The 18,815-nt window shown below is 39.9% G+C and overlaps 1 protein-coding gene across 2 annotated transcripts; it reads left to right on the forward strand.

Annotated features, from left to right (window-relative positions):
* The first annotated feature begins 9,324 nt into the window (after positions 1–9,324).
* Positions 9,325–18,128, forward strand: LOC116034869 (protein NLRC3-like). Of its 2 annotated transcripts, XM_036007116.1 has the most exons (5): positions 9,325–9,365; positions 9,598–11,374; positions 14,142–14,315; positions 16,479–16,652; positions 17,849–18,128. In XM_036007116.1, coding segments are annotated over exons 1-5 (2,154 nt in total). In that variant the 5' UTR covers positions 9,325–9,364; the 3' UTR covers positions 17,877–18,128. The 2 variants fall into 2 exon arrangements, with proteins under 2 accessions (XP_035863009.1, XP_031133486.2); XM_031277626.2 differs by lacking the exon at positions 16,479–16,652.
* Positions 18,129–18,815: the final 687 nt, after the last annotated feature.

Raw genomic sequence — 18,815 nt, forward strand, 5'->3', positions numbered from 1 at the left:
TATGTCACCTGTCTCTCGTTGCTACCCTCGTTACCTTGTGGATTTAGTCTCTGTGCTTTCTTTGTCTCTTGTCGGTTCATCGTCCTTTCTCCCGGTCTCATTCCCTGAGTCTCTTCCTCCTCTTCCTCCTCGTGCTTCTGTTTTCAGAGTCTTCAGTTTTTCAAGAGGTTTTTGGATGTTGTGTTGGACTTTCCTTTTGCCTGCCTGCCTCAGGACACCTTTCATTGTAAGCCTTTTTATTTAAATAAACCTTGTAAACCTGCTCCCTGCCTCCTCGCCTCCACACTCTGACCTTTTGGGTCGGAGCCTGCTGGTCCTAGACCTGACAGACGCTGGTTTGGTTCCATGTGAGACTTTCACTGCAGTTCTAATCTCTCCTGAGGAAACTCAGAAAGATAAAAACAACGGTGAAGACGAGGAGATGAAGTATAAAATAAAAGTTTAAAATTACTTACTAAATAAAGTACTTTAAATCAATACTTGAATTAAAGTATAAGTATGTTAACAGAAATAGTCTTTGGTCAAAGTTATAGTCACCTTTTACAATATCCCGTGAGTTAAAGTCTTCTATCTGATATTTACTTAACTTAAGAATCAAAAGGTCTGTTATATTAAATGGACTTCATTATTACAAGTCAAAGTAAAAAGAAACTTTGATTATTAACTTTATTGTGGCTTCCTTATATTAAAGCATCATTTTCAGGCTTTCTAAACCTTCTTAAACCTCAAACTCAAAGTCCACATCAACAAAGACACAAAACAGAATTATCATTTTATTTGTGAGGAAGAATCTTTCACTCCAACGTACGGAACTATTTCTCGCAAACAATGAGTAACCAAGATGTTTAGGGGAAATGTATCGGAGTAAAAAGACAAGTTTCCCGAAATATAAATAAAGTCAGATACGTGAATACAGTAACAATTTTTTTTTTTTTTTTTTTACACCCAAAAACTTTGCAAAAAGCAACAACATCAGAAAACATAAGTTGTATGAGATGCCAAAACCAGCTGATATCTTGCCTAAACTAAATGAGTTGGGGCTCTGGGAGGGGGGGCTCTAACATTTCTGAGCCCATGACTAGAGGGTGACGTCACATTATTAGCACTTCTGATGTTGAATTGGTTTGATCAATAAAACTAGCAAACAAACTGAAAACACTAAATGAAATGTGTGGATCCATGTGTATAAACCCTCAGTATTCAGGCTGCAGTTCCAAGTATGTAATGCAGATGTAATATCAAATGTGACCACAAGATGGCGGCATAGAGCAACTTTAAAATCCCATCAGAGTCACCTGAAGTTCCAGACTGTAAATCACTTCTACATGCTCTGGATTCTTCACGTGCATTTTTCTCATGTTGAGTCATGTGTGGAGAATTCACCCTGAAACACGTTTTAGGAGAGGAACAAATACTGACTACTATTAAATATTTTTTATTTATATATATATATATATGTATATAAAAATATATCGAAAAAAAATTAAAACAAGGAATCCCTCCCTAAATACAATTAATTAAAATGAATGAGTTCTAATAAGTTAGGATATAAAAAGCTGTTTTCCCCCAGAAAGAGTCGTGGTGATGAGAGCCTCCCTCGGATGATGTAATGCCCTCCTAACATATATATGTTGTTGACCAGAAACATGTGGACAGGAGCTGTATGGAGAGAAGGTGAAGCAGAGATGGAGGAAGTCATACATCCCTGTTGGGTTAACAATAGTTGTGTGTATCAGCCTGATCAAGGAGTGAAAAAGGCCACGAAAACCTGCAAAAAACCTGAAGATGCCTGGATGAAGTTCCCTGTGAATACTACTACAGAGTCAGGTAATTTATTATCATATTTAGTTTCCATGATGCAAACTGACCACCTGTAATCAGAATCTATCTGGTATTAGTAACGGGTTCAGTGCCTTTCATGACTCTTATATTTATTATCAGGGATGTAACGCTGCATGTTAAAAATGTATATAAATGTGTAAAGCTCACAACTGGTTGAGATAAAAAATGAATCTGGATGCAGTTTTTAAACGTCCTAGAGCGTAATCTACTTTAGATTTAACTTCTTTTGACTTTTATTTATTTGAAGAGATTTCTTTCTATTAACCCTGTGTTGTCTTCCTTTCGATCATCCACTTGAACATGACATAAAAATTGAAAATGAAAATTACGTATTTGTCGTTTTTTTCTACATATTCAGCCCACGTTGAGTCTTAAGGATGTTTTCGCCACTCTCGCCACTACCACCAGTTTATACACCACCTAGCAAACAGCAAGCAACAAAACAAGACAAACCTTCAGGCAGGCAGCCAAAGTCAACAGGCAGTCAGCAGTCTAATGCAGTCACATATCTGATTATCTATGAGCCAGTTCTTCAGCTGACCAGTAAAAGAACCATAAGTATTTACTTCTCTTATCTGCATTGACAACATATTTCAGTCTTTAGAAGGTTACTATGTTTAATCAGGTTTTGTATTTGTGTGTTTGGTCCGCTGCATTAGGGTTAAAAACAGATCTGTGTTCACATTACTCAGACACTCCCACTTAGATAAAGTCATGTGGTTTACTGTAGATGGAGAGGGGAGGAGCAGCACTGAGCAGGTGATCCAGGTACATGAGAACAGGGAGGAAACCCTGAAAGTGAAAGAGTTCAGTCAGTGGAGACTCCATTTTGAGTGCACAGAGCAGGAGGAGGAAACTGAAGGCTGAGCCAGGGTGAGTGTTAATCCAACATTTATTATTTGACTGTTAAAGTCTCTGAGTCAGTTTTCTCCCTGTGGACTGAAGAGGAAAGACATGTTAGAATGAACTCAACAGTTTGATGGTTGTTGGGTACTCGTAGGGGTACAGATCAGATTATTGGCATATTATCAAAGATGTTTATCAATATTAATAAAGTTATGAATATGGTTATTAATAACTTTATCAAATCAACAAACAATCAAAACGGGGCACCACCCTGAAACTTCAGGTACCAATATTGAACTGTGAAATAGTTGTCATCATTGTCATTAGAAGGGTGAAATCCGAGCACTGACCTGTGTTTAACCAGCAATTAATACAATAAGTATACAAATAATCTCAAACAACTGCTAATGAAAGTATAGTAGAATTTATTAACTTCAAAATGATCAATGGCCAATCAATAATCCTTTAATCAATTAAAACCAATATACGTTTCTTTTAAGTACAACAAAGCAAACCAGCATGTGGGGAGACCCTGTGTGTGTGTGTGTGTGTGTGTGTGTGTGTGTGTGTGTGTGTGTGTGTGTGTATAAGAGTAGGGGTGTGACAAGGTGTAGTCTAACCAAAGACTACAAAAATGGCTACTCCTGTGAGCTGAACAAAACTGTTTCACCCCAAGAGGGCGGTATTGATAGGCTAGGCCAAAGATTAGCCGTTAGCTCATTCAGGCTACCGTGTGGTTGACACAAAGGGACACCCTGAGGAGCGCAGTTGTTAAGCAGTGTGCGTTCTGTAGCTAGCTAAGTGACTAGCTGTTTGGCCAGCTGTTCACCTTAGCACGTGTGTGTAACTAGCTATGTGTTCATATATGTGTGTGTGTGAGAGAAAGGTTAGAGAAGTAGGAAAGAAAGATAGATATATATATATATATATACGTGGATCTAACAGTACCTAAAACTCCTCAGCAGTGGGAGAAGCAGAAAGTAGCATTTACAGCCTGAACAAGCTAGCTACATATTCAACACAACATATCAACAATGCACCGTGATCAGAGTACATTCACAGAATAGATTTGACTCAGCGGTCACAATCCTAGATTAATACGTTACACGCGCAGCAGTAGCGCTGTATTAATCAGATCACATTAATGGTAAAACAAAGTAGCAGCAATAGAAAATTACTCATTAATAAAACACACTATTTATCTATGCCCAGACGTAAGCCTTCTTACTGTGTGTTCAGTCCGTTTGTCCGTAGGTTTCCACGAAAGAAACGGGGGTCCGTGTCTGCTCGTCAGCAGATCAGAGGAAGCTTTCCTTCCAAAAAGAGCAGAAGGAAGGGAGCTAGAGTCGACTTGAGAAGAAAAACGTTGTTTCCTTCTCCTGCAGATATGAAAACACTGGCGAGTGGTTTAGGGGGTGAAGAGGTTATTTATAGGTCAGGCCACCAGACCTGGCTCCCTGCTGTGTTTATGGTCCCAGGAGCCAATGAGAATGCAGGACGACCTGGTGTTTCGGCCATTTTGTACAGTAGAACCTGGGTGCAACTTTTAGGCTGCAAGGTCTGCATGCAGGCTGTTGTTAGAAAATGGGTGATGAACCATCTTTCCTGAGGAGACCTGGATCGGAATTTTCCAGGTAGGCCCTTCTTTGTCTCAGGCCCATTGTCTCTGAGCACATGTTGGCTGGAAATCCTTTGTTTGACAAGATAATGTTTAACTCACTCCTGGACGGTCCCAACATGGTCGACGCAAAGTACTGATTGGCTGAATAATACACATTAAACCTGCTGTAACCTGAGAAAACACAGATTTAAAGACAACTGTGTGTGTGTGTGTGTGTGTGTGTGTGTGTGTGTGTGTGTGTGTGTGTGTGTGTGTGCGCAAAATCTCGTCCATTCGTTCGTTCATGTCTTGCCTGTGAATCCGACAGCAAGCAACAAAACAAGACAAACCTGCAGGCAGACAGCTAAAGTTAACAGGCAGTCCGCAGTCTAATGCAGTCACATATCTGATTATCTATGAGCCAGTTCTTCAGCTGACCAGTAACAGAAAAATAAGTATTTACTTCTCTTATCTGCATTGGCAACATATTCCAGTCTTTAGAACGTTACTATGTTTAATCAGGTTTTCCCAACTTAAAAGTCTTCTATTTAAAATTTGACAGAAATGTCATGTTTTTGTCCTTGTGTCAAGGTTTGGTGTTTTAGTTGGTTTCATGTTTTCTGTTTGTTTTCATGGACTTCCTGTTTTATTTTGTAATTCACTGTTTACATCCCTGGTCACTTGTCTTCCTGTCTTTTGGTTTTCCCGTCCTTGTGATTGTCTTATGTGTTCCACCTGTTGTATCACCTGTCCGTTGTTAGTCCTTTTACCTGAGGCCTGTACTACGAATCAAGATCAACATGTCCTGGATTTCTTTCAGTTACCCGGCTTCACCTAACCTAACAACCGCGGTCCCTCATAAGCTGTATCACGACGGTGGTTAACAACTAGTTCAATCAACCCAGGGTTTCCTAATCCAGCGGTGCGTGCGTTCACATAAAAAGAGGCGGTGTTTGCGCAGCATGACCAATCACAAACATCTACCAGAGCTGCATATTTTAAACAAGAAGAGCAAACTATAATTCTACATAAATATGAAGAACACAGACACGGTTTTACAGGCAAAATGCAGGAAGGAAAGCTGGCAAAAAAGCCGACGCTGTTATGCGTAAATCACAACGTTTAGCTTATCAATATCCAGTGGTGTAGTCTACGTGATAGTAAGCTCCAGGATTTCCATATACTCACTTAAAAATGCCCAATGACACGTAACAACATACTTTCCATTATATGTTTGATATATTTTGAATTATCATATGTGGTTTTTTCTTCACATAGGCTCAATGGAGGTATTTCACCATAAATTGGTGCATAAAAGTGTATCTGAATGCAGGAAATGAAGTCGTTGATGCTTAAAACTTCCCTGGGGGAGGACACCCAGACCCCCCACTATGATATGCCCCCCTCCTCCCCCAAAGGTGGATTCTGGCCAATATACAGTACAGTACACCCACTACAATACATTAGACTAAACTGGTCACTTCCCCATCAGTCAGGCACAAGATCTGACCACATATAATTACACTTTTGCTTTCCATAAACTGTCGTTGCTTTAGGCTTTCATTTCAGTTATAACCCTGACAGTGGTACGCGATCGTGAGAGAAATAAAAAAAAAAAATAAAAACATAATTTAAATCAATGTGCGCATTGGCAACACACGGCTCAAGAAGCCAACAAATAGCCTATACGTAATTCCCTCCGCTGAAAATCTATATCTTTCATAAAAATACCCATTCGGGAATGTTAAGGGGGTTGTTGGTCTCTAAATGTTTTAACTTTTATGAGCGCACCTCTCTCTCTCCGCCCACCGAGCTCCAGCTGATCTTCTAAGAACGGTAACCCCCGTTATCAGTCGAGTATTGATTGGTCAGTAGGCGGTGCTTTTACACCGGTTGATCTCTGAACTTAACCTGCTCCCGACCAGGTTAGGCGTTCAGCATAAGTTACCACGGCGATTGAACCCGGTAACAAGTGATCCACCTTCGTGGTACAGAAAACCCTGGGTTGAACCTGAAGTTAGCTCGTTAATGCCAAATCTTGCTTCGTAGTACAGGCCATACAGGTGTATTTAGTCCCTGTGTTTTCTGTGTCTGTTGTTGGTAGATGGTCATTCATCATTTGTTACTTGTTTTTTGTGCTCCTGGATTTGTATTCGTTCTTTCTGTGTTCCTGTGTTTTTTTGGGATTTGCTCACCTGCTCTTACATTTGTAAGTCTCTTTGTGTTCCTATTAAATTACTATTTTTTTTCATACTGCTGCACTCCTCGCATTCCTGCATTTGGGTCTAAGCCTGCACTCTGACAAGAAATATGTTGGGTTTCTGATCTACAACTTTAATTAATGGACTTTATTAGTATAATAACTTTTCAGTGACATAAATATTTACACCCATTCCAACATTTCCAATGGTTTGTTAGCATCAGCTTTTTCTAAAAACAATTAAAATATTCCACATCTTCATCCATCCAACCTCATCCTCTCAGCCGAGGTCGAGACACATCCAAAAGTCAAAACTAAAACACTAAATTACTGTCTTTTTCTTGTCCTTTTTGTTTCTATACTTGGTTTGGTAATCAATAAAACTAGCAAACACTCTGAAATCACTAAATGAAATGTGTGGCTACATGTGTTTAAACCCTCAGTATTCAGGCTGCAGTTCCAAGTATGTAATGCAGATGTAATATCAAATGTGACCACAAGATGGAGTCATAGAGCAACTTTAAAATCCCATCAGTGTCACCTGAAGTTACATACTGTAAATCACTTCTAGGAATTTGAGGAACAGATACTGACTACTATTAAACATAAAAACATCAATATAGCTATAGACATTAGTTAAAAATACAGTACACATGAAAAAACTAAAGATATTTTAAAATGACAAATCCTACCCTGAATACAATTACTAAAATTAAAATTTTCAAAACAGTTAAGCTATAAAAACGTAATTAATCATATTGTTTAAAATATTTTTAAAGGTTTAAATTTAAAACTCAAAGGGGAGTGAGGCCTGTACTTCAGGTTCAACCCAGGCTTTTCTGTATCACGACGGTGGATCACTTGTTACCGGGTTAAATCGCCGTGGTAACTTATGCTGTACACCTAACCTGGTCGGGAGGACAGAGATAGGTGCTCTCATAAAAGCTAAAACATTTAGAGAGTGACAACCCTGTTAACATTCCCTGATGGGTATCTTTATGAAAAATATGAAAGATTTTCAGCGGAGGGAATTGTGTATCTTTGTCAGCTTCTTGAGCCGTATGTTGTCAATGCGCACATCGGTTTGAATTATGTTTATATATTTTTTATTTGCTCCCACAAGGCCTCTGGTAGTTTAGCCTTCTGCTAACTCTGAACTATATGATCATGTCAACTGGCTTGGATCATTAGAGAGACTAGTCAAATATCAGACAGAATGTCAGGCAGAAATGACAAAAATAAATACATGGACATGTTGCAGTTCACAACATGGACTTAAACAAGAGGAGAAACTTTGTCTCTAAATGCTGAGTATTATCAGTTATTTGTTGTGTTTTGTGGCAGCTTCACCAGCAGCAGGAGAGTTAAAAAAAACTGATCTGTGTTTTACATTATTCAGACACTCCCACTCAGAAACTCATGTGATTTCCTGATCCGGGTACATGAGAACAGGGAGGAAACCCTGAAAGTGAAAGAGTTCAGTCAGTTGAGACTCCATTTACAGTGGACAGAACAGAGCAGGAGGAGGAAACTGAAGGCTGAGGCAGGGTGAGTGTTAATCCAACATTGCCTGTGACTTGTTCAAACTTGTTTCCTCTAAATGTTGTGAGCTCCCAGTCAGTGTTCCTGTTTTACCTCTCAGACTGACTTCAGATCAGAAGATGAGTGATTTGGAGGAAGAGGAGGACGGAGCAGAGTCTGTAGTATCTGGCTGTCTGTCTATGAAGAGTGACCGCTCTAAAGGTCTTCCTCCAGAATTCAGTAATGAACCTGGACCCTCAGACACAAAGTAAGACAACTGATACTAACTCATTTTATGACTCAGTTGCCAATGCCGTGTTTTTGTTGTGACACATTCACACATTTGTTCCATCTTCCTCTTCGTATCTGTGACAGCTGTCAGTCACCCAGAAAAACTCTCTAATCTAAGAGGACTAAGACAAACTTTAAATCCTCCTAATTATTGACAGTAGCAGCAGTTGGTGTGTTTAGAGCTTCATAAAGGGCTACAAAAAAGAGCATTTATAAGAGATTGAAGCAATATGAATAAATACCTGTTGGTGTTTGCAGAGTTCAGGACAACAGAGAGAGAAACTGAAATAGTTCAGTCTGTTCAGACTCCATTTAAAGACAACTGACTGTGTGTGTGTGTCCGTCCGTCTGTCCGTGTGTGTGTGTGTGTGTGTGTGTGTGTGTCCGTTCCTGTTCTTCCAGTCTTACCTGTGACTTGTACAAACTTGTTTCCTCTAAATGTTGTGAGCTCACAGTCAGTGTTCCTGTTTTACCTCTCAGACTGACTTCAGATCAGAAGATGAGTGATTTGGAGGAAGAGGAGGACGGAGCAGAGTCTGTAGTATCTGGCTGTCTGTCTATGAAGAGTGACCGCTCTAAAGGTCTTCCTCCAGAATTCAGTAATGAACCTGGACCCTCAGACACAAAGTAAGACAACTGATACTAACTCATTTAATGATTCATTTTCAGTTTTCTCTACTATGTTTGTTTTGATTTTTCTGTTGATTATGTGTTAGTATATTCAAGTTTTTATGAATTTTCTCCTGAAGGCCAAGAACAAACATAGATGACTGATGGAAAAGTTATCTGAGGGCAGGAAATGATCAAATGTAGATTTGGATCACATGTTACATGCTGGTCTTCCTCAATATTCAGACCATTTCTACCTCTGTGAAAACCTAACTGACTCTAGACAGTTTGGCCAAATCTTGATATGTTTCAACAACAACCAACAAATCATTTTAGTGATAAAGATTTTTTTTCACAGAGAGAGGAAGAGGAGTGATGTTTCTGAGGAGGAGCAGCCGTCCAGATCCAGAACCAGAGCTGGACTGCAGACAGCCAATCAGAGCAGCTCTGAACAAAGTAAGTCTGTCCATCTGTCTGCTGATGTCTTCATGTCTGAACACACCACTGGTTGTTGGAATACTGAGACATTTGTTGTCGTACAGCACAGACATTTAACATTATGAATATCATTACAGTTTAAGTCCATCTGAAATTTAATTGCAACATTTTCATATTGGTAATAAAAATAATGACCAGATTGCCAACTTTTCTTTTTCTTATTCTGTCTCTCATCTTTGTCCTTTTTTAGTGAATGTTGGTCGTCAGAAACATAAGATCAGGCTGAAGGGGACATTTGAACGTGTGACTGAAGGAGCTGAAACAGGAAGTGGAACCCTCCTCAACAGGATCTACACTGCCCTTTACATCATAGAGGGACAGAGTGAAGAGGTTAATACCCAACATGAGGTGAGGCAGCTCGAGACAGCTTCCAAGAAGAAGACCCTCCATGACTCTCCAATCAAGTGCTGTGACATCTTTAAAGCCTTACCTGGCCAACAGAAACACATCAGAGTGGTTCTGACGAGCGGCGTCGCTGGCGTTGGAAAAACCTTCTCAGTGCAGAAGTTCTGTCTGGACTGGGCCGAGGGGTTGGAAAACCAAGATATCAGTCTGGTGATTCCTCTTTCCTTCAGGGAGCTGAACTTGATCAAAGATGAGCAGTACAGTCTTCTGGAGCTGCTCCGTGTTTTCCATCCAACATTACAGGAGGTCCCAGCAGAGCAGCTCGCTGGCTCTAAAGTTCTCTTCATCGTTGACGGCCTGGATGAAAGCAGACTTTCACTGGATTTCAACAACAATGAGGCTGTTTCTGATGTCACACAGAAGTCATCAGTTAACGTGCTGTTGACAAACCTCATCCAGGGGAAGCTGCTTCCCTCGGCTCTCGTCTGGATAACTTCCCGACCTGCAGCAGCCAATCAGATCCCTCCTGCGTGTGTTGACAGGGTAACAGAAGTACAAGGCTTCACTGACGCCCAGAAGGAGGAGTATTTCAGGAAGAGAGTCAGTGATGAAGAGCTGTCCAGCAGAATCATCTCCCACATCAAGACATCCAGGAGCCTCCACATCATGTGTCTGATCCCAGTCTTCTGCTGGATCACTGCTACAGTTCTGGACCACATGTTGACTACAGACCAGAGAGGAGAGCTGCCCAAGACCCTGACTGACATGTACTCACACTTCCTGCTGGTTCAGACAAAGAGGAAGAAGCTCAAGTATGCTGAAGGACATGAGACAAGTCCACAGGAGCTGATGGAGGCTGACAGGGAAGTTCTTCTGAAGCTGGGGAGGCTGGCATTTGAACAGCTGGAAAAAGGAAACATCATGTTCTACCAAGAAGACCTGGAGCGCTGTGGTCTGGATGTCACAGAGGCCTCGCTGTACTCAGGAGTTTGTACAGAGATCTTCAAAAGAGAGAGTGTGATCTTCCAGAAAATAGTCTACTGCTTCATTCATCTGAGCGTTCAGGAGTTTCTGGCTGCAGTCTACCTGTTCCACTGTTACACCAACAGGAACACACAGGTATTGAAGGACTTCCTGGGAGAAGACTACATTAGTTCATCCCTGGATGTCTTCCTGAAGAGAGCCATGAAGAAATCCCTTGAAAGTGAAAATGGCCACCTGGACCTGTTTGTCCGCTTCCTTCATGGCCTCTCTCTGGAGTCCAACCAGAGCCTCTTAAGAGGCCTGCTGGGTCAGACAGACAACAGTCCAGAAATCATCCAGAGAGCCATCGACAACCTGAAGGAGATGAACACTGATGAGATCTCTCCTGACAGAAGCATCAACATCTTCCACTGTCTGACGGAGATGAACGACCACTCAGTCCATCAGGAGATCCAAGATTTCCTGAAGTCAGAGAACATATCAGATAAGGAACTCTCTGAGATCCACTGCTCAGCTCTGGCCTACATACTGCAGATGTCAGAGGAGGTTCTGGATGAGTTGGACCTGGAGAAATACAAGACATCAACAGAGGGACGACGGAGACTGATTCCAGCTGTGAGGAACTGCAGAAATGCTCGGTAAGTCCAGATGTGATTATCATTTTAAATCAGTGTGAATCTGAGGCAATCAGTATTAGAGTAAACATACAGACTTTACACACATGAACAATTTAAAACTCACACAATATAAAAGATAAACTCTGATGTTAAAAAAGTAAATAACAAAAAAGATGTTACTCTGCAAATGTCTTTGTTGTCTCAAACGCTGTGAGAATGAGACGATGTGTTTGTAGCTAAAGTATCTTCTGTCATCATTTAATCACAACAGACAGCCTTTTACAGTGTATACAGAGTCAGCAGTGTGTTTCTACAATGTTACTATTTTATATATAAACAGACATTATTTGTGATCTGCTGAACCAACATCACATGAAGTTTAAGCTTTTCCATAATAAACTCTCTGACTGTAGAGTCTGTAGAGCTGCACTTTATTGTGTTCATGTTGAATAAAAAGTACATTAAAGGGTAATTACCGTTCTTTTCAACTTTGCCACCTTTCCCCATGAAATTGTGTCTAATAGACCGATGTGACTAAAAATCTTTGAATTTGGTCCAGTATTGAGCAAAATCACAATGGCTAGCCAGCATGAACTGAGCTACAATGTAACCTAATGGAGAAATTGTGCAGTCTTGCTTTTTGTCCAATAAAAGTGATTATTTTTGCTATTGACAGGCTCAGATTGTTAGTAAGTGTCTGACAACATTATTGATCTCAGGACGTGACTTTTTTCAGGTTAGGTTACCTTGTACAACTGTATAATCTCTTTCATATCCAAACGAAATTAGTTTTGCAACTGAAATATCTCAAATCAACATTGAATTTGTGAATCGGAATCAAATCTCTCAGGAAATTAGAGGCGATACCCAGCCCTAATATCTATAATTATTGTTTGATGTGAGGGGAGGCCAACAAAACATCTCTATCCTTGTTAAATAAAACCTTCAACTTTACATAGTTTAGTTTCCAACAACGAGCATCTTTTGATATGATTTTTCTGCATTAGTAATGACTTTGATTGATTTGAACTCCCCAGAGCTAGGTTAGTAACAAGCATTTCTGGGACATGGATGTACACAAATAGAAACAAATGGAAAGAGAGAGAAGAGAGCAGCTCAGTGTGTCACAGGAAGGAAGGAACTTCCCCGGCAGTCTAGAACTATAATAGCATAACTAAGAGAGGCAGGTTAAGGAGAGGAGCCTGGTTGGGCTAGAACTGTCCCCAGCCGGATTGGGCTGTACTGGCCTGCCTCCCTCTACTCTATTCGCTCCCTAACTATAAGGTTTATCAAAGAGGAGGGTTTTCAGTTTATTCTTAAATATGGTGATGGTGTCTGCCCCCCGAACCCAGACTAGGAGTTGGTTCCACAGGAGAGGAGCCTGATAGCTGAAGGCTCTGGCTCCCATTCTACTTTTAGAGACTCTAGGAACAACGAGACGCTCTGAATTCTGGGAGCGTAGTGCTCTAGTTGGAAAATAAGGTATTAAGAGCTCTTCAATATATGAAGGTGCTTGACCATTTAAAGCTTTGTAGGTCAGGAAAAGGATTTTAAATTCAATCCTGGATTTCACAGGAAGCCAATGCAGAGAAGCTAATACAGGGGAAATATGATGTCTTTTCTTAGTTCTTGTCAGAACATGTGCTGCAGCATTCTGGATCAGCCGGAGAGTCCTAAGGGACTTATTTGAGCATCCTGATAGTAAGGAATTACAGTAGTCCAGCCTAGAAGTAACGAATGCATGGACTAGTTTTTCAGCATCGTTTTGTGACAGGATATTCCTAATTTTGGCAATGTTACGAAGATGAAAAAAAGCTGTTCTTGAAGTTTGTTTTAGATAAATAACAGTAATGACAGTATTGCTGGAGGCCAGGGCAATGCCATCCAGAGTAGCTATATCTTTAGATAATGAAGTTTGGAGGTGTTTGGAGCCCAACACAATCACTTCAGTTTTGTTTGAGTTTAACATCAGAAAATTGTAGGTCATCCAAATTTTTATATCTTTAATGCACACTTGAAGTTTAGCTAACTGACTGGTTTCGTCTGGCTTGATTGACAAGTATAATTGGGTGTCATCTGCATAGTAGTGAAAGTTAATTGAATGTTTAGAGGAAGCATATATAAGGAGAATGAAATTGGTCCAAGCACTGAGCCTTGAGGAACGCCATGGCTAACTTTAGCGCACTTGGAGGATTTATCGTTGATATTAACAAATTGAGATCGATCAGAGAAATAGGACTTAAACCAACTTAGTGCGATTCCTTTAATGCCAACTAAATGTTCCAGTCTCTGGAAAAGGATGGTATGGTCAATAGTGTCGAATGCAGCACTAAGATCTAATAAGACAAGTATGGAGACAAGTCCTTTGTAAGCAGGAGTCTTAATTTCATCGTCCCCAATCCTTTTTTTTTTTTTTCTTCGGTCCGGGATGGGTCATTAAACTCGAGCCAATAAAAAGTGGCTTAAAAAAGAGAAACTTCTTAACAAAACATTGTTATAAACATTATTATTGTAAGGGAATAGGGATGGTTTAAAAAAAAAAAAATTAAAATGGAAATAAATAAATAAAATATATATATATGATCCAGTATCGATTAAACAAATCCAGAATGGATCTCTGTCTGTATGGCATGGGCATTTTGAATGGGGTCCCGTGACCTCTCACATCAACATATCTAAATCAAAGATCAGACCCTTGTGAATGTGCTTTTTGATCAAAATGTGATGTTTTAGGATAAAAGTGTCAGATTTGAATATATTTTAAATGTTTTATTATCTGTCATCACAGACTTTCTGGCTATTACCTCTCTGATACTGACTGTGAAGTCGTGGCCTCAGCTCTGATGTCCAATCCCTCCCATCTGAGAGAGCTCGACCTGAGTAACAATGACCTGCTGGATTCAGGAGTGGAGCGTCTGTGTGCTGGACTGCAGAGTCCAAACTGTAGACTGGAGACTCTCAGGTCAGTTCATGCATTGTGCTCATATGTGCTTACCTCCCTCTTCTCGCCTTGACCTACCCACATGTGAAGTGGGTAGTGGGAGTGAGAAACACAAGGCATTGTGAGGCCTTAAGATAAGGAGCTAACGCTACGTACCGAGTAACGGATGGGAAATAGCTTGAACATGACTTTAAAATCCACATCCACCGAGCCAAATGCTTATGTTATCATTAGTAAGCTCGTTTCCTTCAGGGAGACAGCTAAAGTTGATGTTAGCTGCCCAACAGCTATCAGCGTTAGCTTCCACTTCATATATTACCTTCTAACAGCTGTATTCTCAGTAAGGTGACAATCTGCAAGAAACAGGTTGTAGTAACGTTAGTGACAGAACCGTTGACCATAAACAATGCCATTATCATCGTGGCTAACACTTTTGTTACTTAGTTCATGACAAATAATTTTGGCTGTGCTTTCTAACATGATGTCATTGTGCTGACTGAGCAACTTTTACAACAGCACCGATTCAATACACTTGTTACATAATGTTAGAGAGAATAGAGTTCTCTGTTGATATGTTTGTCACAGTGTACTCGTGGTGGAAGATGAATGTAAACAAAGTGGCATGCAAGAAATGCAATATGCATGATGTAGGTCTCCTTCAAGGCCAGGCTGATGTCCCTCTAGTGGACAGAACGTGTAACAACCACATGCTTATAGTAGCATTGACGATGCATAAGCCTGAGTAGAGTAGTACATATTAATAACAGGCTGCATTTGAGCATTAAATATTCTAATATTATTTAAATATAAAAAGAAATTAAATTTGAATGGTATTATAGAGGAAGATTGACAGCTGCAATATCTACCAAATTTACATCCAAAACAGAACTTTTAAATTCCCTTCAGTTCATTTGTTTTCTGGGTTTGTGTGTCAGTCTGAACAGTTTAAACAAATTTAGTCTGAACTCAAACTGAGACACATAAGAGACACATCTATATATAAATAATTAAAAGAACTTCAAGGCCTTTTCAAGAAGGTCTTTTTTTATAAAACCCTCAAAACACTGTATTTTACAGAACTTATAGATTTATAATAACTGAAGTCTCTCTGTCACAGACGCCTTAAAACTCCCATACAGGACCACAGAGAGAGAGAGAGTGAAGTCTGAACTCAAACTGAGAAACGTGAGATATGTGATGTAGTATAAAGAGTGAATACGGTAGTGTGTAGTATGAAAGACTGAAAACCTGCATATGGAGTTTGGTTGGGGTGGTGGATGGGTCAAACAACACAGGACTTTCACCCAGGAGACCGGGGTTCATGTCCTGTTCCTGTCCCTGAAACTTATATTTTGTAACCCAACCCACCTTCTTTTCCTAAACCTAACTGTCCCGTTCTTGTGCCTCATGTCTTGACTTGTATTCCTTCCTTGACCAAGCATTGCTATGTGACGTGATGGGAGTGAGAATGTGTTGTCCTGTCACAAAGACATGTCATCCTGTTGGGTTCAGGTGTTTGGAATCTCTATCTTCTGAACTTCTACATTCTGAACCTTCTTCATCTCTGAACAGATAATTGATTTGGATGATTTCAAACAGGAGGATTGTCTTCTAAGGTTACATCATTTACTCTTTATTCAGATTGTGGAACTGCAGTTTGTCAGATATCAACTGTGCTTCTCTCATCTCAGCTCTGATTAATTAACAACTGAATTTATGTACAAACATAAACATACACATTTTATCCATGAAGTTGTAATGTTTTGTTTATATTTACAGTATATGTTTCTTGTAGTAAATTTAGTCTGCAGTCACAAGAGAATTGTGTTTGTTAAAGAAACTGTAGAAAATGTCCACTATTAGTTGTTAAAGTAAATGAATGTTCATAATTATTGGTAAATGGTCACATATGTATAGAGAAGATCCTCTGAACTAATATTGGTTTTAAATTGATAAAGTTTACTTGCTGAAGTAGAAATATTTCTTTGGTTTCTGTTAATTTTCTGTTCTCAAATGTCTGATCATTGACATTGATCCTTCAGAACACACACACACACACACACACACACAGATGAAAACAAAGACCCAAAGCATATTTCCAAATGCAGCTAATTAAAGGATCAATATAGTATTGATTGGATTAGAAATGGATTTTTATATCTTCATCATTTATTCTTTATTTAGATTGTGGGGCTGCAGTTTGTCAGAGATCAGCTGTGCTTCTCTGGTCTCAGCTCTGAAGTCCAACCCCTCCCATCTGAGAGACCTGGACCTGAGATACAACAAGCTGCAGGATTCAGACGTTAAGCTGCTGTGTGATCTTGTGGAGAGTCCAAACTGTCGACTGGAAACTCTGAGGTCAGTAGAGTGTTGGAGTCAGTCCAGGCTGGTCTCAGCAATATTGAACTAAACACAGTTAGTATCAAAGCAAAGATCCAGTATTCCCTGTAAACATCCAACCTTCTCAGTGAAGCTGTAAGAGGAGAGAGAGGACAGTCAGCCAATCAGATGAGCCAGAAGCTTGTTGTGATCATGTGTTTGAGTTGATGTGAAGATGACTGTTCAAATCTGACCTCAAAGTGTTCTCTCACTTAAACACAAAACAACTGATCAGTTCATATTTGTCACAGCTCTGAGATCAGTCTGACTGAAGCATGCAAATCACTGGCTCTTATTTCATAGAACCAGCATTACATTTAGTAACCATGTGGTCTTCATACAGAGCAGAAGCTCTGCTGAAGTCCAGTAATCACAGCTGATGTTTTACTGTTCAGTCTTATATATATATATATATATCTGTCCTTCTGTCATTTGCTTTGTCTGAATATTTTTATAACAGAATCCATATTTACATATTTATCTTGTAATATTTAAAAGTAGATGAAACATTCAGATGGTTTTTAACAGCTCTGAACCCAACAGCAGTAAATCATCATTAAAGTAAGCAGTAACGTTTCTTTTTATGCAGTAATGATGCGTTCAGGACTCTCAGCAGTTTATTTGCAACTGTGTACTTCAGTGAAGTCTGCAGAGTGAACAAACTTGATGCCAAAAGTCTCTGCAGGTCTGTGAGCTTCACTCCAACACGTTAACATGAGAGCTGAAAGAAAGCAGGCGGTAGATACATGCTAAATAACATCAGAAGAATATGTCGCCTTCTAACCCAGAAGGCGGCTAAGGTTCTGGTTCAGGCTCTAGTCATCTCACGTCTAGACTACTGCGATCTGATCAGGCCCAGCTAACATCCAGGACATGGTCAAACCCTACAAACCAGCCCGCCCACTCCGCTCTGCGTCAGCCAACCTGCTTGCTGCCCCCTCACAGCATGGGACAACTAATCACTCAACAAAAGTGTCAGCTAAATGACATGTAATGTAATGTAATGTAATGTAATAAAAGCAGGCTGCTCTAAACAGCCGCTCCACTTGGTATCTGAACAGAACTGAAGTCTCTGCTGCTCTTTATACTGGATGTGCTGCTTCACTGACTGACAGCTGACGAACAGAGTCTCTGGAAACACTCATTTATCTACTCTGTTGTTCTTCTCTCATCAGATGGAAGCCGGGATCTCTGTATGAGTGATCAGAAAGGAGGATGTGTTGAGACCCGATGTGGAGTCCTCCATCATCCGTGTTTTTCTTGTGGATCTGACAGAGTATCATCAGTGTGTCTGGACTGCTCTTCTGCTGCTCTGTCCTTCTACACAGTCTCTGCAGACACACTGAGACTCCTCCACTCTTTCTGCTCCACACTTAGTCTCTAATGTCCAGCTCTATCTCCACAGTGCTGTGGAGTCAGGTGTGGCTACACAACGGATGCATTCTGGGATAGGAGAAATAAATGCTGTGTTTGCATTTCTCTTTAAACCAATCACAATCGTCTCTGGCAGCGCTAAGCTCCAGATGCAGCGACGGTGGCTCTGCTAAATAGTCTCAGGAAGGAACTTGTTCTGGTGGAACATTTGCACCCTGCAAAAGAAAACGCCTCATAAAATATTAAATGAAGTTAACTGTTGACACAATACAGTAACATGAGCTATTTAAATTAGCTGATACATGGTTAAACCTCATTGGCTCTTACCGGTGTATCTCCGTGTGTACTTCGTCCACAGCAATCTCACCAATCAGTCCCAAAACCTCCCAGTTAGAGAGGAAATGTCCTAAACATATTCTTTGTAAACATTAGTGTCATTATTAGTGAAACGTTATATACTGTTTATGTTATGTTTTCATATTTGTATCTCATATTGTAACAGTTTGTATTATTGCAGAAAAAAATAAATCCTGATATTGAAATCCCATTTTATTTCACATGTGATGTAAATCTCCTCAATCCAGCTTCTGTAAGTATAAATGTCCTGCATGTTGGTGTATTTGAAGTCTGTTTTCTACATTCATAATGTATAATACAGAATGTAAATAATTGAATCAGTTTTTATATACAAAGATTAGATTTCTTCTCTGAGCTGGACAGATTTTATTTTAACTCAGTAAGCTGTTGAAAAGCTTTCCAGCTTGTATT

Source organism: Sander lucioperca, chromosome 11, assembly GCF_008315115.2.
Source record: "Sander lucioperca isolate FBNREF2018 chromosome 11, SLUC_FBN_1.2, whole genome shotgun sequence".
NCBI lineage: Eukaryota > Metazoa > Chordata > Actinopteri > Perciformes > Percidae > Sander > Sander lucioperca.

Bases quoted from the DNA above. Each gene is read 5' to 3' on its own strand.
- LOC116034869 (XM_036007116.1), top strand. The intron at 11,375-14,141 runs GTAAGTCCAGAT...CTGTCATCACAG, and splicing joins AGGAACTGCAGAAATGCTCG to ACTTTCTGGCTATTACCTCT. The intron at 16,653-17,848 runs GTCAGTAGAGTG...TTCTCTCATCAG, and splicing joins TGTCGACTGGAAACTCTGAG to ATGGAAGCCGGGATCTCTGT.